Genomic DNA, 25,957 nt, shown 5'->3' with positions numbered 1-25,957 from the left:
GGGTGTTAGCTCTTCTCTAAATGTTTGATAGAATTCACCTGTGAAGCCATCTTGTTGGAAGATTTTAAATCACAGTTTCAATTTCATTATTTGTGAATGGTCTGTTCATATTTTCTATTTCTTCCTGGTTCAGTCTTGGAAGATTATACCTTTCTAAGAATTTGCCATTTCTTCCAGGTTGTCCATTTTATTGGCATAGGGTTGCTTGTAGTAATCTCTTAGGATGCTTTGTATTTCTGCGGTGTCTGTGGTAACTTCTCCTTTTTCATTTCTAATTTTATTGATTTGAGTCCTCTCCCTCTTTTTCTTGATGAGTCTGGCTAATGGTTTATCAATTTTGTTTATCTTCTCAAAGAACCAGCTTTTAGTTTTATTGATCTTTGCTATTGTTTTCTTTGTTTCTATTTCATTTATTTCTGCTCTGCTCTTTATGATTTCTTTCCTTCTGCTAACTTTGGGTTTTGTTTGTTCTTCTTTCTCTAGTTCCTTTAGGTGTAAGCTTAGATTGTTTAGTTGAGATTTTTCTTGTTTCTTGAGGTAGGCTTGTATTGCTGTAAAGTTCCCTCTTAGAACTGCTTTTGCTGCATCCCATAGGTTTTGGATCGTCGTGTTTTTATTGTCATTTGTCTCTAGGTATGTTTTGATTTCCTCTTTGACTTCTTCAGTGATCTCTTGGTTACTTAGTAACATATTGTTTGGCCTCCATGTGTTTGTGTTTTTTATGTTTTGTTCCCTGTAACTGATTTCTAATCTCGTAGCGTTGTGGTTAGAAAAGATGCTTGATATGATTTCAGTTTTCTTAAGTTTACTGAGGCTTGATTTGTGACCCAAGATGTGATCTATCCTGGAGAATGTTCCGTGCGCACTTGAGAAGAAAGTGTACTCTGCTGTTGTTGGATGGAATGTCCTATAAATATCAATTAAATCTATCTGGCCTATTGTGTCATTTAAAGTTTGTGTTTCCTTATTAATTTTCTGTTTGGGTGATCTGTCCATTGGTGTAAGTGAGGTGTTAAAGTCCCCCACTATTATTGTGTTACTGTCGATTTCCTCTTTTATAGCTGTTAGCAGTTGCCTTATGTATTGAGGTGCTCCTATGTTGGGTGCATATGTATTTATAATTGTTATGTCTTCTTGGATTGATCCCTTGATCATTATGTAGTGTCCTCCCGTGTCTCTTGTAACATTCTTTATTTTAAAATCTATTTTATCTGATATGAGTATTGCTACTCCAGCTTTCCTTTGATTTCCATTTGCATGGAATATCTTTTTCCATCCCCTCACTTTCAGTCTGTTTGTGTCCCTAGGTCTGAAGTGGGTCTCTTGTAGACAGCATATAGATGGGTCTTGTTTTTGTATCCATTCAGTGAGCCTGTGTCTTTTGGTTGGAGCATTTAATCCATTCACATTTAAGGTAATTATCAATACGTATGTTCCTATGACCATTTTCTTAATTGTTTTGGGTTTGTTTTTGTAGGTCCTTTTCTTCTCTTGTGTTTCCCACTTAGAGAAGTTCCTTTAGCATTTGTTGTAGAGCTGGTTTTGTGGTGCTGAATTCTCTTAGCTTTTGCTTGTCTGTAAAGCTTTTGATTTCTCCATCGAATCTGAATGAGATCCTTGCCGGGTAGAGTAATCTTGGTTGTAGGTTCTTCCCTTTCATCACTTTATGTCATGCCACTCCCTTCTGGCTTGTAGAGTTTCTGCTGAGAAATCAGCTGTTAACCTTATGGGAGTTCCCTTATATGTTATTTGTCGTTTTTCCCTTGCTGCTTTCAATAATTTTTCTTTGTCTTTAATTTTTTCCAATTTGATTACTTTGTGTCTCAGTGTGTTTCTCCTTGGGTTTAGCCTGTATGGGACTCTCTGTGCTTCCTGGACTTGGGTGGCTATTTCCTTTCCCATGTTAGGGAAGTTTTCAGCTATAATCTCTTCAAATATTTTCTTGGGTCCTTTTTCTCTCTCTTCTTCTTCTGGGACCCCTATAATGCGAATGTTGTTGTGTTTAATGTTGTCCCAGAGGTCTCTTAGGCTGTCTTCATTTCTTTTCATTCTTTTTCTTTATTCTGTTCCGCAGCAGTGAATTCCACCATTCTGTCTTCCAGGTCACTTATCCATTCTTCTGCCTCAGTTATTCTGCTATTGATTCCTTCTAGTATAGTTTTCATTTCAGTTATTGTATTGTTCATCTCTGTTTGTTTGTTCTTTAATTCTTCTAGGTCTTTGTTAAACATTTCTTGCATCTTCTTGATCTTTGCCTCCCTTGTTTTTCCGAGGTCCTGGATTATCTTCACTATCATTATTCTGAATTCTTCTGGAATGTTGCCTATCTCCACTTCATTTAGTTGTTTTTCTGGGGTTTTATCTTGTTCCTTTATCTGGTACATAGCCCTCTGCCTTTTTATCTTGTCTATCTTTCTGTGAATGTGGTTTTTGTTCCACAGGCTGCAGGATTGTAGTTCTTCTTGCTTCTGCTCTCTGCCCTCAATGTATTTTATTTTAAAGCTTATTTTCTACTTTTGGAGTAGTTAGCATCTTTATTTCCTGGATATGATTTTTATATTCACTCAGTGATTATTATTCAACTTTTATTAAACCAATTATTATTAAGTAAATTTCACTTTATATGACAAGTATAGTCATTCAAGTGTTTTATCTAAGCCAATTTAGCTTATGCTAATTTCCACAATTTTTTTAAAGATGGAGAAATTAAATTTAGAATTACACCAAAATCCTTTTAAAGGGAAAAAAAATTATTGGTTTTAAGAGAGTGTATTTTGGACTCAGGAAGCATCTGGTTTGGAAAACATGTTCTGCTTCAGGACTCTAGACTTGGATCTCCAAGCTGGCTGACCCTCAGAAGTAAATGTCAGTTGCATTCACCCTTTAGATTTTCAGATTGCAGTTTCCTATTTTAACTTCTGTCTAGAAATAAACTTAAATTTTTTTCTCTGTAGTTAATATAAAACTGATATTTATTGTTTAGACACCCATCTCTGTCAGAAGCATTTAAAAGTGTTACAGATTTATAATTTTAGATATATTTGAGTTACTAAAAAATCAATTTTATATGTTGTCTCCTCTTTAGATGTTTAACAATATTAAGAAATGGAATTGTTAATATATGTTATGTTCTTTTAGATCTGTTCTAATCTTCTAAACAATGAGATTCATATTTTAGATTGCTTTTAAGCTGTTAGGTTTAGTAGTAGAATATTAATAGAGATTCAACTGTATAAGAATTATAAAAATACTAGGTTTATAAAAGTAGTAGGAAAGAAGATTTACAGGTGAATTCCTCATTGGCAAACTTGATTTGTTTTACTTAATGACGATTACGTACTTTTTTATATACTTTTATACACATTTATATTTGTTATTCATAAATAATACAGAAGCCCCCTAATTATTAACAGAATAGGTTCAGAAAAGCTTGGGTGTGTCCAAAATGAGCCTTCATAAGTAAACGCTAATAGTTTCATTTCATGGCAGGCAGAGTTGGCATGATTTGAGGCTGATGTGAGCTTTCTTCACAGTTATGAAAGTCTTTAAGAAGTTAAGTTTGTTAGAAGAGGCACTTCTATATATTTAAAGTGTTGCCTTTTTTGTAAATCAGTTCTTTCATGTTTTCTTTGAATTTGGGCCTTATGGACCTACAATATGGAAAAAAAAAAAAAAACCTCCACACAGTATTATGTAAGAAGACACTTTCTTGTCTTCAGTTCAGCCGTATAAAGTTGCAGCAATCCATACGATTAGAACCAAAGGAAAATTTTTGGTATACAGGTAAAATTTGAAAATAATGCATGGCTTTAATTCTGTATTCTTTAGCTTACTGATTCATACTAAACAACCAGCTTAATTTCCGATGAAGTGTAGAACATGCTAGTAGTCACTAAAATCTCTTTGGATTTTCTTCAGGGTTACTTTTTTAGGGTACTAAAATTATTAGGATTCTAAAATATGCTAGTTAAGAGCAAATTTAGTTCAGATTGGATACATTTACTTTCTAAATAATTAATTTTCATTTTATATAGTAGGTCAATAAGTACATTTCTAAGAAGTATGTAAATCAACTTTTCTACTGACTTACATTTTAATTTTAAAGGTGCTTTTTTTTTTTTTTAACAGTTGAACAATTTTCTTTTTTTGCTGATAGGGCTTCTCCTATTCTCAAGTAATGAGTGAATTGTAAATAAGAGCACACACTTAGAAAGAAAACAATAATTTGTATTTGAGAAAGCGCCAATATATGTTTTATAGATTCAGATCTTCTTAATAGCTTTCTGTGCGTAGGAAAAAGAGAGTAGTTTGTGAGGTAAAAAGTATTCATGTAGATACACAAGTAGTAGTTTTTCTCAGCCCCCATGGATATCTATATAATTTTTACCATAAAATAAGTAATACGTACATAAAATAGCCCATCAAAACCAAGACTGTACAATAAAAATAATCCTTTCTACCTCAGCATTTTCCCCAGATTTTCCCATCATAGATAATCACTATTTGTAGTGTCTTATATTTGCATGGAGTATTTCTAGAATTATACATAAGTATACATATACATCTTTTTATACAAATTTAAACACTTTATATACTCTTCTGCTTTTCCTTCCTTTTCATTTAATATATCTTAGTTCCTTGTGGAAATAGTATTTTTTTTAAATAAATTTATTTATTTATTTAGTTTTGGTTGTGTTGGGTCTTTGTTGCTGCGTGCAGGCTTTTTCTAGTTGCGGCGAGCAGGGGCTGCTCTTCATTGCAGTGCACGGGCTTCTCATTGTGGTGGCTTCTCTTATTGTGGAGCACGGGCTCTAGGCATACATACTTCAGTAGTTGTGGCACGTGGGCTCCGTAGTTATGGCTCGTGGGCTCTAGAGCTCAGGCTCAGTAGCTGTGGCGCATGGGTTTAGTTGCTCTGCGGCATGTGGGATCTTCCCAGACCAGGGCTTGAACCTGTGTCCCCTGTATTGGCAGGCAGATTCTTAACCACTGCACCACCGGGGAAGCCTGGAAATAGTATTTTTTAAATAATTTTGTAATTCTTGAGAATCTTCATATATTATAGTTTATAAAAATCATGGTTATTTGAAGATTTTAACAGCAAAATACAAATGTAATTTCATCATCCAAATGGAAAATATATGATAATCATGGCTACATAGATAGACTTTTAATTACATTTTTAAATGTTTGGAACATCAACATCTAATTTAATGTCTAGCTATGAAATAGTAGAGAAATCTGACTTTAAAGTAGATTTCAAATGACTGTCACCTAGTCACTTAGCTCTTTTTACCATAAAGATTTGCTTATTTCTAATGCATCATGATTCTTTACCCATTTTTATTTTTCTCCAATTTACAGGCTTTTTCAGAACCAGGAATTAGGTTAGAACTGGTTGTGATGTATAACAGAAAATAGAATTTTTAGGCCCTACTGTAATAGCTGTGCAATAAATATTAGGAAGTATACTCAGTAACCTAATAGCGTTCATGTCTGGTGGATCATTTTTATATTTATATAGCTGTAATAAAAAGGAATCTTTTTTACTTTGTAGCTGGAGTTAAATTATTATTAGAAGCATTATTAACCTGCCCTACATAATTATTTTGTTTATAGTGAGATGGTATAGGCTTTAGAGCCAGACCAACCTGGATTCAAATCCTGTCTAGACCTCCAATATTAGCTCAGTGTTACAAGACTCCTTCTCTAAATCTTAATCTCTTATCTCTTAATCTCAATACGATGGTAATAATACTACTACCAGTAAGATACTGCAGTGAATATTCTTGTATGAATGAATCTTGTTCATGTGAAGGTATTACTGTGGACAGAGAAATCTATGGGCCAAAAGGCACATGCAGTTTAAATATTAATAATTGCTGAAAAATCACTCTGAAAAGACTCCCAATTTCAATGTAACTAACTGTATGACACTGCCTTGTACCCTCTATAGTACTGAAGTTTTTCAGTCTTTTCAATTTTTGTCTTTCTTATAACCTATTTTTAAATGTTAACTCTCTTCAAGTCTTTGACCTCTGTATCAAATCTGGCGATATCTTAGACATTGGAATAATATATAGTAGCCCAGATAATCTTATTGTTTAGATTTTTCTCTTAATAGCTATTCATATTTTAATGTAGGCTCTATATTTGTTAGTTTGTGCCATTTATGAAATAGACTCCTTGAGTCAAGTTGCTCTCTCTCTCTCTGTCTCTCTCTCTCTGTGTGTGTGTGTGTGTGTGTGTGTGTGTATACACATTTTTTTTTAACATCCATCTAGTTTAAGCAGATTACAATTTCAGTTGATCAAAATTTCCATGGCTTCTCATTAGTTTGTGGCATGTCCTCTGGTTACTTTAGTTTCCACTATCCCCAGAATACCTTTTTGTTTAAATTATATATTAATATGATTTTATTTCTTTACAAGTACAAATATACTCTAATATTTAGCGTCTTTCAAGTGCCTTGGTTTATCATTCTGAATATTCATTGTCATTATATGGACTGTAGATATAGACAATCTATGCAGTTAGTATGGACTAAATCCATATTACGTATGGTATGGAAGAGAGAAGTTACGCTTTACCTTATTTTCTTATTATTTGACTCTTTCTCCTAAAAAAGAAAATACTGGAAAATTCCATTTAAGTTTTATTCTCATTGTAATTGCATTTCTATTCAAAACTTGTTACTCATTTGTGAAGCACTGTTTTCAGTTATAGGCACCCTGAGCTTTATGAAAATAAGTTGAAGTATGTGCTAATGAAATACGAACACTAAAATAAAGATGTTGGCATGTCTTGCTTCACAAGCCAAATTTGGACTGAATTTTCATTCTCACTCTTAACCAAGTCCACATTTAACACTTAAGACCTTTTCATGGTCAACTTTTGCTGTAGATAAATTGAACGGTTTTCTGTGACTTTAAAGAGCAGTAAGGCTTATCTGGCCATTTTGAATTACAGATGTTTAGGAAGTATTTAGTAGGCATGTTTTGATGACATTTATCTAATAGCTTCCATATTTCTTTTAAAACTTAACATAGACTTTAATTGATATCATTTTTGACTAAGAGTTTTATTTTGGATCCATAGCTCTTGTCAATTTGTTAAAAAAAATTCTTGAATATATTATTTTAAAAATATGACAATTAGAGATATGTAAATCACACTCAATAGGGTCTGGCCTCTTTGGGGACTCAATAAATGGCAGGTGTTTTTTTATTATACATACTAATATTAATAAGTAGCACTGTGGAATTTGTAGTTGTCAATGTAGAACCTTGTTATGTATGAATAATACTTATTGCTTCCTCAGAAGGGCTTCATATTAGGACTCCGCTTGTGATCCTGATTAAGTTTTAATACATCTTTTTTATAGAATCCCAAGACAAAAGAGCAAATTGAAAATCTGTTAAGGAATGGGATGAACAAGGAGCTGCGAGATAGACTTTGTTGCCGAATGACTTTCGGGACTGCAGGGCTTCGTTCTGCTATGGGGGCAGGATTTTGCTATATTAATGATCTTACAGTAATACAATCAACACAGGTAAGTATTATAAATTATAATATATGTACTTTTATCACTCTATTTTTTGCTTTATAAATTAGTTTCTTTTCTTAAAAAAAAAAAAAAGAACAAAAACAAAAAAAGCTTTATATCCAGCAAGATACTCTCTTGTAAATAAAAAATGTAGAATAAATTCTGACCTTTGGTCTTGCACAAGACTGATCTTAGAGGTCATTTATGTATCTTTAGAGTCACAGACTGACTTTCTTATTGAGTTATTTTGGTTGCCATTGTCAACTTCTTGACAATGTTACTTTGCATTTGAAACCAGGAAATGGATATTGACATTTCCATTTAATACAAAGAAACAAATTTAGATAGAAAGAAGGTGATTGCTCATTTTGGCATATGGCCATTGGTAAAGATTAACCAGAGTATTTGGAAAATTTAGTTGAAAATATTTCCTTTTAACATGGTTTTCCATATATTTTGAGAGTTAAGACAGTGTTGATATGATACAATTTGTTTTATTTCTCCCCATTTTTATGCAACTTATTCTAGAAACAGATTACTTTTCTTTCCAGTGAATCATCCTTAGTGTTTCAAGGAGCTCCACTTTTGAGGCCAAAATGCATTTAGCATATACTAAAAATAGTTCTGAACTAGAGAATTGCTCAGTAGATATAATTCTAATTGATACTGCCAAACAGTAAATCACCTTTACCCTTATTCTGAGGGAATTCTCTAAATCCAGGGGCTAATGCAGGGGATCAGCCCCTGAACAAAGGATGACAAGATGACTGAATAGGTAGGATACTTGCCTCCTCCTGCCCCCATCCCCTTTTCTTTGTCCAGAAACGCTTCAGTTCGATCTTTTTTGTATGTTGGGTTTCCTTATAAGCTTTCATTTTAACTGAAGATTCCTTGACTTCAGAAAAAGGAGTGGAGGAGGTGTTTGAAAATCAATTTCTACAGAAGTGCAAATTTTTACAGGAGTTGAGATTCCATTATTTGAAGTGGAAAAGCCAGATGGAATCTAATTCTTAAACCCTAGTTTTTTTCAGAACCTATGTATGGATACGAGAAGATGGATTTTTACACCAGAGAATGAGATTCTGTGAGGTTTTAGGATAGTATCATCATTAGAAATAAATAAGTTGGTGAAACTAGTCAATTTGGGCTATATTGCACGCATGCTTGGGCACACACACACGCGTAGGGAGTAGGTTAGGAAGAATAATTATACTTGAAAGAACCATGAAAGAAGCGTCCAGAAGTCACTGGGGTCTCCTCTGGTGCTGCCACATAGTTACTTAGCAGTCCCTGCCACATAGTAGGTCTTCAATAAATCAATATAACATAGTTTTGGTTGAATGAATGGCTTTGGGTAAGTCATTAAATGGAGCTTCAATCTTATTTTGTTTCCTCTTTTTTGGAAGAAATGTTGAAAGACAGAGACAAAAATAGAACTGGTATCTTCATTTCTTTCTTTTGGGGGTTGTTGTGAGGATTAAATGTGGCAACATCCGAGAAAGTAGTTTTAAAAGGACTGTAGCAATATGAAGTGTTGTTTTTACGGACGGAAGTGTTTATTAGAGTTAGCAAATCATTCATAAAATAGTTAAATGGTGTTTTGGCTTATTATTGTGATATTTTCAATATTAAGTACTTCATTTCATTTTTTTTGTCACCCTTGACTGCAAATTTTCCTCATTTATGAGATTTTCTTTCTGTGAGATTTTAAAACTAAAGAATGGGATCAGCCACCTTAAGAAATGTTCTAATGAAGGTTTATGTTGCTGCTTTTAAATATTTGTGTCATAAATTAGATCAAATCTTCTGGTTAGCTTCAATCTTATGATTTAGCAAGGCCTAACATGGTCAAAATTTTGTTCTCTAGAGCCTTAAGGCAAGAAACAATTTCTTTTGGCTCTTCTAACAAGTTTTTTTTTTTTTTTTTTTTTTAGCATTCTGACTCTCATGTCCCATCTTTTTTCCCCTAATGTTTTATGTATCGTATTGGATTTAAGTTACTTAATTGGTATTTCTGTGGTATTAAACGTGTCTGAAACTCCAGGAAGTAGGTGTTTATCATCTCACATTCGAGGACTGAACATTGTTCTTCTCACATTTGTAACCATGGGCAAAAGGAGGAAGCCAGTTCCCTGAGAGCCAATAAGCTGCACACCACACATAAAAAGAATAGCCCTTAAGTTGTAGAAAATGCAGGCATTAGTCAGGAACTAATTTTCTGTGTTTATCTGCTTCAGGGGATGTACAAATACCTTGAGAGATGTTTCTCAAACTTCAAGCAAAGAGGTTTTGTCGTGGGGTACGACACCCGGGGTCAAGTAACCAGCAGCTGCAGCAGCCAGAGGTACAGTGTTAATTGTTTCAGAGATTAAGCTGGATTGGAATAAAACCTTGAAAAAAATGTTATGCCCAGTTGTAGGATTTCTGAAACAGGAAGCTGTCCAAAAAAAATGTGATCACATGCTAATGTTTATTTTAGAGGTGAAATAGAAGCATTTCAAAGATAACCTTTGGTTTTTACAGAAAGGAGTAAATTTCTAAATGTTTAGAGTTAGTGTTTAGAATGACATAGACTATGTGATGATTTTAATATTTTGGCAGAGGCACTGGGTAGGAGGATTATGTAACTTGCATTCTCTCATTATAGTCCTATTTGATTAGTTTTAGGGTATTTTCACACATAGATAATCATGATACAGTGATACTTTTTCTTCACGGGGTAAAGAGACATATTGTGTTTATCAAAGTCTCTGGTTTCACTTTCTTCCATGTTTTTTGCCTTTTGCGTGTTTTATTTCTTATTAAAAGAGCCATCAGAAGATGAATGAGAAAAAAGGAAGAAATTTAAATGTCAATTCTGTTCCTGGTTACTCCTTTTCAAAAAAATCTCATTTAACATTTTAAAGTTGGAGCATGATTCTTAAATAACTAGTGATTATAAGAATCGGTTGTATTATGCTACTGTATATTCAGAATAATTGTAATGCATTTATTTTATGGGAGGTTGGTTTTCAAAAAGTATGTAAAGCTAAGGACCAAGTGAAATCTCTTTTTTTTAGGCTTGCTAAACTCACTGCTGCAGTCTTACTGGCCAAAGATGTTCCTGTGTACCTTTTTTCAAGATATGTTCCTACGCCTTTTGTAGTAAGTGTGTTATATCACTGATTGTACAGAAAAGATTGCTCTTGAAAAGATTTCTTAAATCAAGCAGGATTTAAATCTTTGTCATGCATATAGCTCTGCATTAAGTGATACGAAGGACCTAAAGAAAACCAATTTTGCGCTGAATTTATTTTCATTCAACAAGCATGTGTCGAACCACCTAAGAATTTGATCTATAACAAGATGACAAATCCACAGTCATGGCAGGATATTTTAATACTCTTCTTTCAGAAACTGATTTATCAGGCCTGCAAAAATTATTACAGATAGATTTAAACACACAATTAGCGTGCTTAATTGTGTGTGTGTGTGTGTCTGTGTGTAAGCCCTGTATTCAGTGATGGTAGGATACTCATTCTTACCAAATAGGGTCACAAAGGAAATCTCACAAATACAAGATAATTGCTTATTAAGCCATAGCCCTGGACCCCAATGCAATAAGATTTAAAATAAAGAAACCCACGAATCCCCGTTTGGAATTTTAAAAACACATTCGTAAGTAATTTATGGATTAAGGAAGATATAATGAAGATTAGAAACTATAGCCATCCTTGCTTTGCATGGTAGTGCAGAACTGTACAGATAACTGTGTAAGCTAAAACCATGCAAAGCAATGTTAGTTATCAATGGGGGAAATTACGATTGTTCTGTGACCTTTAAAATTTTTTTGTCAAAACCTTAAATATACCTTTTCTCTTGATTAAAAATGTACAGAGAAAAGAAAAAAGTAATAAACTAATATTTGTTTGCTACTCTGTAATTTAAAACATTAGAAGTGGTAAAACACTTTAGTGTTTTATTTCGTTGTAATACAATGTATCAGGATTGTGACCAGTGCTTGCTTCTTGTCATATGACTTAACAGTATGAGTAAGCATCTTCTCTATGCCTTGCTGAATTATCACACTTCTTTCTAAGTCTGGATCAGCTTCCCACATTTTATCTTCTGTACTTGCTTTCTTTCTTTTTTTGGCTGTGCTGTGCGGCTTGTGGTATCTTAGCTCCCCAACCAGGGATTGAACCCAGGTCCTCGGTAGTGAAAGCGTGGAGTCCTAACCACTGGACCGTCAGGGAATTCCCTATCGTTTGTACTTTCAGTATCATAAAATGTCTCTGAGAATTCCTTTTTTGACCAGTATCACTCCCTCTGGGACAGCTTCATCCCTTTCATCACAACCACATCCTTCATTTATATCCATACATTCACCTTCACTAAGCTCACCTGGTTGCACATCTAGAGTCTCTTGAATGACAGCAGTGTCAACGTTCCCGGTTATTTCTTCTATAACTCCATTTATGGTCGATTCAAATGTCACTTCCACTGTTATCACTTTTGTTTCTTTGCTGCACTTTCATCTTTGTTGGCCAGTTCCTTCTTTCAGTTGTCCATTTTTGCAAAATTGTCACATGGATATATCACTGGGAGATGAGGCAACACAGCTACATGCTTTGCTGTCTGTGAGAGAGCTGACTAACAGATGCACAGTGACCAATCACTGACAGACTTGATGACATGATTGGTTATTAATCATGATGGATCTCTTATATACATAGTTATTTCAGACTGAAGAGCTAGCAGCCAGGTTTGTACTTGATGCAGTTACTCACAATATAGCATGGTAACTAAAATTTGAGCATGTTGTTGGGAGACTGGTATTATTTAACTAAAATATGGTATCAGAAATTCATGTATACTGGAACTTTGCAAAGCAAGGACTGTCTGTATTTAAAACTGAGCAACAATGAAAACAATAAATAGCAAAAACTATGGGATATAGCTAAAGCCCTACTTAAGGGGAAATTTATAGTCTTAATGAATATATTAGGAAAAAAATTTTTAGAATAACGAGCTAAGACTTTAACTTACTATGTTAGAACCAAAACAGAATAAATCCAAATAAAATAAAAGTAATAAAGATATGAGGAAAAATCAATTAAATAGAAAATAAAGAAAAGATTGTATCAACAAAAGCAAGAGTTGGTTCTCTGAAGAGACAATTAATAAAATAGACAAAGCCTTTTGGCAAGGGTGCTGAAGAAAAAAAAGACAAAGAAAGTAAAAGAGTGAATAATAAATACATAGCTATTAAGAAAATCACAATATTCTGAATAACAGTGCAAATAAATGTGAAACTTAGGAGAATTGGCCAATTTTCTAGAATAACTAATACATCAAAACTGATAAGAAATAGAAAACCTGAATAGACCTATAACCACTAAAGAAATTGAACTGGTTTTTATTTATCTTCTCAAAATAAAAATGCCAGGTTCACATGATTTTGTGGACAAGTTTTACCAAATGTTTGACCATTAGATAATGTCTCTATAAACTGTTACTAGTGATTTATTGGAAATATACGGAGTGGCTCAAAGAATTGAAGGAATTTCTAAACAATTAGCTCTAACGAATGACAGAAACCAGGGAGGGCCCAGAAATGTAGAACATTTATGTAGGAGTCTGCCACTGGGTTACCATTTCCAGCTGTAACTATGTGTTGGCCTTCCTGTCTTATTGCAGGTGGATTTGCTCTAGCTGCTAGGGAAGTTATTTTTAGCACCCTTTATCACCATGTCTTTGAGTCAAAAGGCAATCTTCCTTGACTACCTATAGCAGAGACATCTTAGAGAAAGACTGTGACCAGGCTTGGGTTGTAAGCCAGTCTCTGAGTTAAATCATCAAGGGAATAGGTTACTCTAGTCAGATCAGGGTCACGTGTCCACCCGCCCATGGCCAGGAGGAGAGAAGTTAGATGTGATGGTAGAAGGAATATGGGGAACATCTTAGGCAAATAAATGATAACTGCAAAGAAAAAGGGAAATTCAACCTGGGAATTAACTTCGGGAGAGATGGTAAATTAACCTTTATATGCTATAGAGGCCACAGAGTATATGTAAAGATCTTCAAATTGGAAGGCAAGAGACCTAAGTTCTTCTCTTATATATTCTCCCTTATGATTATATAATGTTGGATAAACAGTATACAGTGTGTAAAATATGATACATTAGATGATTTCTTAAATTTACTTCCAGGTCTAATATTTTATGATTATATTCCCCTCTCATATCTCCAGAGTCTTGTGGAGTATCTGGCATATAATAGGCGTTTGTTAAATATTTGTTAAATGAACAAAATAATTATAGGACTAAGTTAAATGAGACTAGAGGGGGAACAAAACCATTCAGTCTAACAGTTAGGTGGTTATTGATGACCTAATATTTAGGTGGCTTTAGTTATATCCCACCCAAGGAACCTGGAGTTGATTATTGAGGTTTTAGGCTATTTATATCTTAATGTCTTTTCCAGTTATTTAATCAAAGTTATTCTTATGTCAAATGTATGAGTAGCTAAGAAACAAATATTTATTGTTATTGTTTTTTTAGCCATATGCAGTCCAGGAGCTCAAAGCAGTTGCAGGTGTGATGATTACTGCATCTCACAACCGCAAAGAAGACAATGGATACAAGGTAAACCTTGGATTCCTTATCTTTGGTCATTTCAGAGTTCTTATTTTATTTAAATAATATGTGCTGAGTATATTTTCTACAGTGAGGAGCAGGGTTAGACATTGGGAACAGAAAGATAAAAACATTGAGGCTACCCCTCAGAGAAAGTGTATCCCTAATGGCCCTTATTACGTTTCAATATGTACTATTACAAAAGTCTCTTCAATGGTCTTTTTACTTCTGATATCTTACTGCCTTTGATTTCCCCAACCCATCGCAAATCCACCCTCTCTACCATTTCAGAAATAAAGGCATTTTGTACCAAGAACTTAAAGAATAAATGGGAGTTTGATGGAAGAGAGCCGGAGGAATAGTATCTTGACCTCATTCTCCTCTCCCTCCAACCTTCTGCTGGGACTCCCTATTGGCCACAGGATCTATTTGATGTGTCAGGCTTCATGGCAGAAAGCAGGGTGGGGAAGGGTGAAGAGTGGCTCTGGAGGGGCAAACAGAAGATATGGCACAGTATTGAACCAGTGTTTGGGGCTCCTAGCTGACGAGTCCATGATCTTATATTCTTTTTTCATCTTGTGTAGGGAGATTCCAGGCACACTAAGCTCTGTTTTACTGGGGAAAAGAATATTTAATCCTAATCTAAGATTTTGGCCCTGGCCAGCTAAATGGGTAGTGTTACCATTTATAGAGGCAGGGAAGAATCATAATTAATTAGTTTTGGACATAATTAAGTCTGAGGGATTTGTGGGTCAAACAGGCAGCAATGACCTGTAGGCAGTTGAATAAGTAGATCTGTTGCTCAGGGGAGAAATCTGCGCTGAAGTTACAGATTTGGGGATCACCGTACATATTGTATTAGAGCATATAAGAATATTTGGAAATTCTTTATTTGGATGAGCAGCCCAGAGACAGTGTAGGTTAGAAAAAAAGGTCAAGAATGGAACCCTAGGGAATATCAACTTCAAGTGAAGGGAGAAAGAAGAGGAGCTGGAGATAGGACAAAGACCGGAAGAGGCTGGTATGATAAAAGCGAAAGAGGTAAGGGAGTTGCAAGGAGGGAGAGGTCAACTGTCAAAAGAGAGCTAAGAACCCAGATCTCTCCTCTGAGCATAAGACTCCTGAATCCAGCTGCCAACTTAATATCTGTTGGGATGCCTGATGGACATCTCAAAATTAGTGTCTCTGAAACAGTGGTCTTGATTCCCCCCAGACCTGCCACATATACACCCAAATGTGTTCCTCCCCCAGTCTTACCCATCTCTGTAAATTCACACTACCACCCACCTAAACAAAAACCAAAAGTCATTCTTGATTACTCCTGACATTAATTTACTAACAGGTTCTAGAAATTGTACATATACATCCAAATGTATATGTATGTATAATTTGAGATACATATGTATCTACATATACATCCACATATATGTAGAATATGTTTACTTCTGCCAGTACCTTCTACCTTCACTGTTCTAAACCACTGTTGTCTTTGCCTGAACTACAGCATCTTAGCTGGTCTCTTCCCTGCTTCCATTTTTCTCCCCTGCAGTCCATTCTTCACCAAGCAGCCAGATGATCTTTTAAAATATAAACAGGCCATGTTAACTTTCCTACTAAACCCAAACTGCTTACCCTGGGGCTTACAGGACTGTCTCCTGCCTGCCTCTTCCACCTTGTTTCATTCATTCTTCTCCTGTGCTCAGTACATCCCAGTCACACTGCAGCTCCTTTCCATTCCTCCAGCTCCTTCAGTATACCAAGCCCTTTTCCCACTCTGAGCCTTTTGTTTGTTCCTCTGCTTGGATTTCTCTTCCCCAAATCTTGCAGATTTGCTTATTTTCATCCTTCAAGGCTCCTGCCCAGATGTTGTTTCCGTGAAAAGACCTTCCCTGGCCACCTTATCTGAAATGGCTTCCCTCAGTGACCTTCTCTTCATCTTATTTCCTTCACAAAACTTATCACTATCTGTAATTACCTGCTTTCTTTACGATGAATTATCTTGTTTGTTTATTGACTTGTTTGTTTGACTGTCCCCACCCCATTCCCCAATATAAGCTCATGGGTGGAGGGACTTTGTTTTGATATTTACTGCTATTGAACATACTTGTCACATAGTAGACCCTCAAAGATTTGTTTTCTTAAAGTATTCAATATAAGCACAAGGTAAAAAGTATGAAAGTTAAACCAGTGTAAAAAGTTAAACAATAAGGAATATTTCTCCCACCCTCTTCCCCTAGTATCCCTTTTCAGAAGCAAATACTGTTTCTGGTTTTGGTTTCCTTCCAGAGAGTCTATGCACGTGTAATCATGACCAATCACGTATTGGTCACTCCTCTTTTTTTTTTCCCCATAAATGGCAGGGCACTATATATAGTGTTCTGCACCTTGGTTTTTTCACACAACAGTGTGAAACAGCCTTAGAGATCATTTTCTACATCAGTCCATCTATAGATAGATAGGTTTGCCTCATTCATCTTTAAAAACCTATATAGATGAGTCGTAATTTATTTAACCAGTCCTCTGTTGATGAATATTTCATTTGTTTCTGATCTGCTGCCTACAAGCAGTGCTACAGTGAATGTTATTCTACATACATCTTTGTTCATATGTACAAGTAGACTTACAGAGTCAATATGGAATAGCAGTTAAGAGAATTATGGGGTGGGGCTTCCCTGGTGGCGCAGTGGTTGAGAGTCCGCCTGCCGATGCAGGGGACACGGGTTCATGCCCCGGTCTGGGAAGATCCCACATGCTGCGGAGCGGCTAGGCCCGTGAGCCATGGCCGCTGAGCCTGTGCGTCCGGAGCTCCGCAACGGGAGAGGCCACAACAGTAAGAGGCCCGTGTAACAGCAAAAAAAAAAAAAAAAAAAAAAAGAATTATGGGGGTGGGTTTGAAACCTATCTCTGTCCTCTGCCACTCAGAAGCTTTGTAACCTAAGACAAGTTACTTAATTTCTCTGTGCTTTAGTTTCTCCATCTACAAACTGAGAATAATAATAGAACCAGCATCATAGGGTGAGAGTAAGGATTAAGGGAGATAGTGCATGAAAAATGCTTGGTATTGTGTCTGGCTCCAGTAAATAATAAATGTTACCTATTGTTTTTATTCTTATCTATAGCTGCACTGTCCAAGCTGATAGCCACCAGCTACCTATGGCTATCGAACACTTAAAATATGACTAGTCTGAATTGAGATGTGCTGTAAGTGTAAAATACACACCAGATTTCGGACAGTTAATACAATAAAAGAATGTAATGTAAATATGACTTGCGTTGTGGTCACATTATATTTCTGTGGCCCTGCTGAGCTATAAAATAAATTTCTAGATGTGAAACTTCTGAGTCAAAGGGACTATGAAATAAAATTTGTCATTCTCTATTCAAGGTAGTGGTTCTAGTTGATACCCTCACCACCAATATGAAGGTCTTTATCCCCCACAGTACATTATTGTATTATCAAACTTTTTCATCTTTGCCAATCAGATATGTGGAAATGTTATGTTTAATCTGTACCTGTCTTATGAGTAAAGTTGAGCTTCTTTTCATGCATTTATATGATATTTGTGTTCCCTTTGCTGAAAAGTCTGTTTAAGGTTTTGCCCATTTTTTTCTTGGGTAGTTGCTCTTTTCCTTGTTGATTTGTAGGAACTCCAAAGTAGCTCTTGGTCATCTGTTTTTCAGATATTTTTCCCCCATATTATCATTTGCCTTTTGACTTTATTTATGATATTTTTCCATGCATGGTATTATGGTATTTTTTTTCCATCTGGAAAAATTATTTTGACATTTTTATTGGTATCATATTTCACTTGTACATTAATTTAGGGAGAGATTCAATATTTTTGTCATATTATTGAGTCTCTTTATTCAAGAACAGAATGTATCTTTCTATTCTTCCAAGACTTCTTTTAGACCCTTCAGTAACATTTTATTTATTTATTTATTTATTTATTTATTTATTTTTGGCTGTGTTGGGTCTTCGTTTCTGTGCGAGGGCTTCCTCTAGTTGTGGCAAGCGGGGGCCACTCTTCATCACAGTGCGCTGGCCTCTCACTGTCGTGGCCTTTCTTGTTGCAGAGCACAGGCTCCAGATGCGCAGACTCAGTAGTTGTGGCTCATGGGCCTAGTCGCTCCGCGGCATGTGGGATCTTCCCAGACCAGGGCTCAAACCTGTGTCCCCTGCATTAGTAGGCAGATTCTCAACCACTGCGCCACCAGGGAAGCCCCTTCAGTAACATTTTAAAGATTTTTTATCTTTTACATTTCTTTTTAAGTTTATTCCTGGGTATATTTTGTGGCATGGATTTTTCTGTTACTAAATCAGGTAGGGATACTTTCTGCTGCAGGTTCAGAAAACCCACAAAAGTGGCTTAAGCTGATAGGAATTTATTTTTCTCACATAACAAAAAATCCAGAAGTATGTGGCTGCTGGCATGGTTCTGTAGCTCAGCGTTGTCGGGTCTGGCACCTCTGCAGTTTTTTTGGCCTTTTCTTCAAGCATGGCCATTATATGTGTTGCTGTTCCTCTAGGCATCACATTCACATACAAGGCAGGGAGAAAGGCCAAGATGTTTTTTTCTCATGTTATATAAATTTTCATAAAGAGATTTCAGGGCCTATGGACAGAATCTTGTTGGTTGTTTGGAATGTGGGAGCATCCCTTAAGAGCAATTTTTGGTTTTGTTTTTTAAATTTCTGCAGGAAACACAGGAGTTTCACTGACTGGGAGCAATTTCTGTGTCAATTTAGATCTCAGATTTGAAATTTTTTCATCACCCAGAACTTAGGAAGAAACAGACATGCTTCCTCATCATCTTTCAATAATAGTGGGCAGAACTTTTTCTATTCTACATTTCCACTAAGAGGGGCATCTCAGTTCCAATTCCCTACCTTCCACATGGGCATTAAAACTCAGGAGCCAATATTAAAAAAGAAACAAAAAAACTCAGGAGCCAGATAAACAAACAGTTCCCAAACTCCAGGTGGCCACAGCGTCAGCCCGCAGCTTTATCACTCTGGTTTTCCATTCTTTCCTTTTTTCCCACTGCCTGGAGTTTTCCCTTTTTATGAACCAAGCTGTACATTTTAGATAATACTTTTTCTACTTTATCTAGCATTTTGAGGTGTTTACAGAGTGAGAATTTTTAGGTCATGCAGTCTACCATATTGCTTGGTACAGAGTTTTGTACATAGCGTATATTCAAAAGTATTCTTCTTTCCTTCATTCAGGATGCAGTAGAAGGGATTCATGTCAAATACATGGGAAAAGTTGGTATAGATATTCTCTAAGCAGAGTTCCTTCTAACCTTGAGAGCCTGTGAATTATAGAAATACATTTTCTTGCTTTTTTGTTAACTGTTCCTACTGTCTTGTTGATCAGGCTACTTGACAAACTGACAACTTAATGAAATGTATTTTCATTAAATACTGAAAATACATATACTGAAATGTGTATGGAATAATTAGCATGTTAACTGTCTTTCCTGGAATAGACTTTATTTAGTGTGACATAAATTCTACTTTAATTTATAGCTGAAAAATAATTTCTTCTTTATCATATAACAGGACCATTTTATAATGCTAAAATTTCATAGTACCAAGTTTCATGGATACTCCATGGTTTCTTAGATCTTCATAATATATATTTACCTATAGATCTAAGATTATGATTGTACATTATGGTATATGCATATTTTAGCATTGTCATAATGATGCCCCGATTATATTTTACTTGTATTGTTATTATTAGTATACTTATAAATGAGAAAATAATACCGGATCATTTTATTGAAAAGTCCCTGTGGAATCATTACTATCAATATCCTTAGGTATTTATTAAGTTAATCCAGTGTTGACATTTTCTACTTGATTAATTTGGTATGCTTCTTTTTTTTTTAAATAAATTTATTTATTTTTGGCTGCATTGAGTCTTTGTTGCCGCGCGCGGGCTTCTCACTGCGGTGGCCTCACTTGTTGCGGAACATGGGCTCTAGGTGTGCAGGCTTCAGTGGTTGTGGCACGCGGGCTCAGTAGTTGTGGCTCGCGGGCTCTAGAGCACAGGCTCAGTAGTTGTTGTGCATGGGCTTAGTTGCTCCGTGGCATGTGGGATCTTCCTGGACCAGGACTTGAACCCGTGTCCCCTGCATTGGCAGGCGGATTCTTAACCACTGCACCACCAGGGAAGTCCAGGTATGCTTCTTTTTAAAGTCAAATATCTCTACTGTAGCTAAGAAAACATATGGCCAACATTTCAAGTAATTATAGCTGTGTTTACCTATCATCTAGGTTTATTGGGAAAACGGTGCTCAGATCACATCTCCTCATGATAAAGAAATTCTGAAATGTATAGAAGAATGTGTGGAACCCTGGAATGGTTCCTGGAATGATAATTTAGTGGATACCAGCCCACTGAAGAGAGATCCTCTGCAGGACATTTGTAGAAGATACATGGAAGATCTGAAAAAGATCTGTTTTTACAGGTATCCAAGTGGGAATATAGGATAATATTACCTTAGCATAAGATTAACAAATAAGAGAAAGCAATGGGGATAAAAATGTGTTGACTATTCCTTATATTAAAATTATCGCTAAATACTACTATTCATAATAGTTAAAAAGTAGAAATAACACAAACATGCAAATACTCATTAACTGATGAATGGATAAATAAAATGTAGTGTATCCATACCATGAAATATTATTCAGCAGTGAAAAGAAATGAAGTACCGTTGCATACTACAACATGTATAAACTTTAAAAATAGGCTAAGTGAAGGAAGCCAGTCACAAAGGACCACATGTTATATGGTTACATTGGTATGAAATGTCCAGTGTAGGCAAATCTATAGAGATAGAAAGAGAAAGTGTATTTAGCGCTACCTATGGCTGGGAGAAGTGGGAGGATTAGGGTGTGGTGGCTATGGGGTATGGAGTTTTTTGGTGGGTAATGAGAATGTTCTAAAATTGATTACGGTAATGGTTGAACAACTCTGTGAATATAGTGAAAGCCATTCAATTGTATACTATAGATGGATGAATTTATAGTATATTAATTACCTCTCAATAAAGCTGTTAAAAATTATAGCTGAATAGATGTATTCATTCTATATAAGGTAAGGAAATTTCCTCTAAAATTTGATTTTTCCTTACCTATTTCTATATTTCTGTAACTATTCCATAAATAGCTAACACTATTTTTAGAAAATATCATGGCTTGTTGAGTATATTTTCCTTATTCTAGCAAAATAAATTTTAGCTTTTTCTCTAGATTATTTTAATTATACCACAAGTAGTGAGTTTTATGATACGGACTGAATGATATTTTCCTTTACAGGGAATTAAACTCAAAAACCACCTTGAAATTTGTACATACATCTTTTCATGGAGTTGGACATGACTATGTGCAGTTGGCTTTTCAAGTATTTGGTTTTAAGCCTCCAATTCCAGTACCAGAACAAAAAGATCCTGATCCAGACTTTTCTACTGTTAAATGCCCAAATCCTGAAGAAGGGGAATCTGTGCTGGTATATTTTTTCTATATTTAAATTATTATTAGTGTATTAAACTTTATCATATAGCCAGAACTCTTTGACAATTCAAAGATTACTTACAAAAGCAAAAACCACTTTAGTTTACATCTTTTAAATTATATTAGAGCCATATATTCTGTTTTGTTTGAAATCTCTATGGTGGATATCCCTACTTCTAGGCTTATTTTAAATTTAGCCAAACTAGATTAGCAGATGCAGACTATTATATATAGAATGGATAAACAACAAGGTCCTATTGTATAGCACAGGGGACTATATTCAATATCCTGTGATAAACCATAATGGAAAAGAATATGAAAACAAATGTATATATATGTATAACTGAATCACTTTGCTGTACAGCAGAAATCAATGCAGCATTGTAAATCAACTATACTTCAGTAAAATAAAGTAAAAAAAACAAGTTAGCCAAACTATGTTCCTTCTAGAATTCATATCACTAACATAGTGCCCACATTTAGGAATATTACATTGAATTTAACATCTTCAATGCAATCCAGCTTTTTGGGTCACCATTTCAGGAACTTTCTTTGAGACTGGCAGAGAAAGAAAATGCCCGGATAGTGCTAGCCACAGATCCTGATGCAGACCGACTGGCAGTGGCAGAACTTCAGGAGAAGTAAGTAGAACCTCTTATTTGATTAAAAGCTTAAACTTTGAAAAATAGTTTTTGATTTTAAGTCTTATAGGCTCATTGGAAATAATAAAAAAAAAATAAGAAAACAAATCTCCCGTAAGCCTACTATCCAGAGATAACCACCTAGGTTGATATTTTGACATTTCCTCCCTATGTTTTCTCTATTCAAATATTTAAGGTATATTTGTTTTTTATAAAATTGTAATCATACTATATATAGTTTTGTATCTTGATTATTTCCACTTAATATTGTACTGTGAGCATTTTTCTCTGTCCTTAAATATTGTTTAAAATATTCATTTTTAAACTGGCATAGTATCCCAACAGATTGCTTTATTAGTGTAATCATTTCCTAATCATGGTGCTTTCGGTTGCTGTGTATTTTTGCCATTATAATGTGGTGACAAATGTCCTTCCATAAAGAGGACATCATATTATAACATATTTCTCATTAAGTAAGAAAAGAAACGTAACAGCATAATAATTTTTCAAAGTACTTTGCTGCCATTCCTACCCTAAGCTCTCCCCGGTCAGTTAGAGACGTAGTAGTAAATGTTTTCTCAAAAATCCCATACAGTAGTTTTTGGGTTTTCTCGTGTGAATGATGGTAATTTGTAGGTCCTGGGGTCAAGGAGTTTTAATGAGAAGTTATAAAGGTCTTGACTTGAATTTTCATTCTCTCTACAGTGGTGATTGGAAAGTTTTCACAGGGAATGAGTTGGCAGCTTTGTTCGGGTGGTGGATGTTTGATTGCTGGAAGAAAAATAAATCAAGAAATGCTGATGTGAAGAACATTTATATGTTAGCCACCACAGTCTCTTCCAAAATTTTGAAGGCAATTGCACTAAAAGAAGGATTTCACTTTGAAGTAAGAATAGATAATATCTCTGTGCTCCTTTTCTAAACCTATTTCTATAAATTAAAGCCATCTTCCCACCAAAACTGACTTTTATTGATTTCATTGCTAATCCCCGCTTTTTTTCTAATTCTGTTAACACTTTCTTAATCTTTTTGATTGTTTAGTAACCTTGAGCCAAATTCATCCTGTATGTGAGTTTCTGAAACTAAGATAGGACGTTCTTTAAAAATTGCTTTAATGTTTACTATTCCATACAACAGTATCTGGCTTTCATACTGAGAAAATCTGGCTCCGAGTGACCTCATCAATCACATAGACTTCACTCCAAAAAATTGTAGGTGTCATTGACTGCATGTTTAGGCTCTTCAAGTTCAGTCTTAAGAAACTTTAAATAGTCTCCTAGATTGCAAATTAAGACCCAGTGATTCTACATCCAAAAAACAAATAATGACTCTCTCTCAGCACAGATCATTAACCTTTGTGAGCCTCGGGCAGTTAAACTGACCACTTTTATAGCTACTGGGACTGATGCCAATTAAGTTACTTTTCCTCTGCCAACTTTGCCAAATATCAGTGAAAAAGTCACCGCTGGGCACTTTTCTTGAGCCACAATCAAGCTACAGGTCTTAACACTAATTGGCTAACTAAAAGAAAATTGAACCTTCCTTAATGAAATAGAACTTCCAGTCTCTGGCTTTCTAAAGTACAAATAGCAAAACAGAAGAAATTGAAAATTTATTCAAACCTAAAATTCTGAATTACTCTAATGTTAACCTTTTCCTTGTAGGAAGAAAAATGTATAATGAACACAAAAGAGAAAAAAAGAACATGATTCTAAAGACCTATTTATAAATGTGCCTCCTTGTTTTTGTTGGGGATGGGGTGCTGCAGAGATTTTTGGCTTTTTTTTTTTCCCAGTGAGGAGGTAGAGAGGTGAATGAGAAATCTTAAATTAGTAATGGAGAGCTCCAGAGTCACTGTGTATTACATGCTCTTTCTATTGACTCTAAAAGAGTTCATGTCTTTAAAATGAACAGTAGCTCATCAGATGAAAAGTCCTCAAATCTAATTTCCAAAGAAGGACTTAGTCACTTTTTGATGGTTTTATTTGGGCCATGCTGTTATGGTAAAAGTACACTTGGTTCAAGTATATGTTGTGATAATGTTAAAAGTGTATCATTAAAAAGCTTTAATGCCTTTGATTACTCAGATGGACTAAATTACAACCTTCATAGGCACTTTTATATTAGTGATTATAATACAGCTTAAAGGACAATATCTAAGAAGCCGTGTAATTGAATCCTGGCTCGATCTCTTATATGCAGTGTAATCTTGGGCAAATTTACTGAACCTCTGAGCCTCTGTTTCAGCAAGAGTTTTTGTGAGCATTAAAAAAGATAATAATGTAAAGCACCTGTTACAGTGCTTGATAAATAGCAGATGATCATAATATATGTGTGTATTTATGTTACTTTGTGACTATATCATCACCACTTATTGGATTATATTTGGTGGATTACATCACCTATTTCTGTGCTTGATAAAATGGTAGGTCATCAGTCACAACAGTGTGTGTATCCATGCCCTTTATGACTATATGTTTACCACTATATAAATCTTTGTGGTGAAGACCATAACAGAAGATCACTATGGAAGTGTTATGTGCCTTTAGTGACAGGCTTTTCTCTAATATGTATTTTTACAAGAGAGTCACTTAACTAGAATAGCCTCCTCTGCATTTCAGGAAACGTTACCAGGTTTTAAATGGATTGGAAGTAGGATAAAAGACCTCCTGGAAAATGGGAAAGAAGTCCTTTTTGCGTTTGAAGAGTCTATTGGTATGTAGTAAATATTAAAATATTTGAAATTTGAATGAGAGCATTTTTTAAAATATAGTTAATTCTGTACAGAGGAGTTTTTGTCATCTGGTTTTGCATTTTGAGTTAAAAAGAAACCACCGTGAACTCCGAAATGTGTAGATACATTTCTCATCGGAAAAAAAAAAAAAAAGACCTTAAAGGTCCCCTAAATACCTTCAGTATAGGTGGGTTTCATTTATTACTAGGCTTTTAAATTCATTCGTCCTTCTGAAGAAATGTAAAACTATTGAAATTATATATAGGCTTATGTTTTCCTTCTTTTTAAAGATGTTTTTAATTCTTAGGTTTTCTGTGTGGAACTTCAGTTTTGGATAAGGATGGGGTGAGTGCAGCCGTTGTTGTTGCTGAGATGGCATCTTACCTGGAAACCATGAATATAACATTGAAACAACAACTGATTAAGGTTTATGAAAAGTAAGTTCTACTATTAGGAATTTGACATTCTAATTTTTTTTATTTTTTTGGTGCTACTTTTAACCTTCTAAATTTATTTTTGAGGAATAGTCATTCCTTTTTAAAAAGTACTAAAATTGTCTGCATTAAGGACTGCCACTTTCTACATAACACTGTAATAGGCTTATCTTTAATACATACTTTTCAAAAGAGTGAGTTGAAATCTGATTTTAACACTTTAAATCTCTGTGCAGATATGGTTATCATATTTCAAAAACTTCGTATTTCTTGTGTTATGATCCAACTACCATCAAAAGTATATTTGAAAGGCTTCGCAATTTTGATTCTCCAAAAGAATACCCAAAGTTTTGTGGGACATTTGCTATATTGCATATACGAGATGTTACCACTGGATATGATAGCAGCCAGCCTAATAAGAAATCAGTAAGTACCTATTTTTTTTAAATTTTCAACAA

At 34.9% G+C, this 25,957-nt stretch overlaps 1 protein-coding gene across 2 annotated transcripts in view; it reads left to right on the top strand.

The window, feature by feature from the left end:
* PGM2L1 (phosphoglucomutase 2 like 1) overlaps positions 1–25,957 on the top strand; it is a 69,754-nt gene that overhangs the window by 32,228 nt on the left and 11,569 nt on the right. For both annotated transcript variants that reach the window (XM_027083367.1, XM_027083366.1), the window contains exons 2-12: positions 7,385–7,552; positions 9,784–9,890; positions 10,606–10,690; positions 14,089–14,172; positions 20,449–20,642; positions 21,496–21,685; positions 22,234–22,331; positions 23,037–23,217; positions 24,953–25,046; positions 25,373–25,502; positions 25,736–25,925. In XM_027083367.1, the coding sequence (XP_026939168.1) occupies positions 7,385–7,552; positions 9,784–9,890; positions 10,606–10,690; positions 14,089–14,172; positions 20,449–20,642; positions 21,496–21,685; positions 22,234–22,331; positions 23,037–23,217; positions 24,953–25,046; positions 25,373–25,502; positions 25,736–25,925 (1,521 nt within the window). The remainder of the gene's footprint in view (positions 1–7,384; positions 7,553–9,783; positions 9,891–10,605; positions 10,691–14,088; positions 14,173–20,448; positions 20,643–21,495; positions 21,686–22,233; positions 22,332–23,036; positions 23,218–24,952; positions 25,047–25,372; positions 25,503–25,735; positions 25,926–25,957) is intronic.

The sequence above is a fragment of the Aethalodelphis obliquidens genome, unplaced genomic scaffold, assembly GCF_003676395.1.
Source record: "Aethalodelphis obliquidens isolate GAN/ISIS:26980383/991018 unplaced genomic scaffold, ASM367639v1 scaffold50, whole genome shotgun sequence".
Classification (NCBI taxonomy): Eukaryota; Metazoa; Chordata; class Mammalia; order Artiodactyla; family Delphinidae; genus Aethalodelphis; species Aethalodelphis obliquidens.
This window is presented reverse-complemented; position numbering and strand designations above follow the sequence as displayed.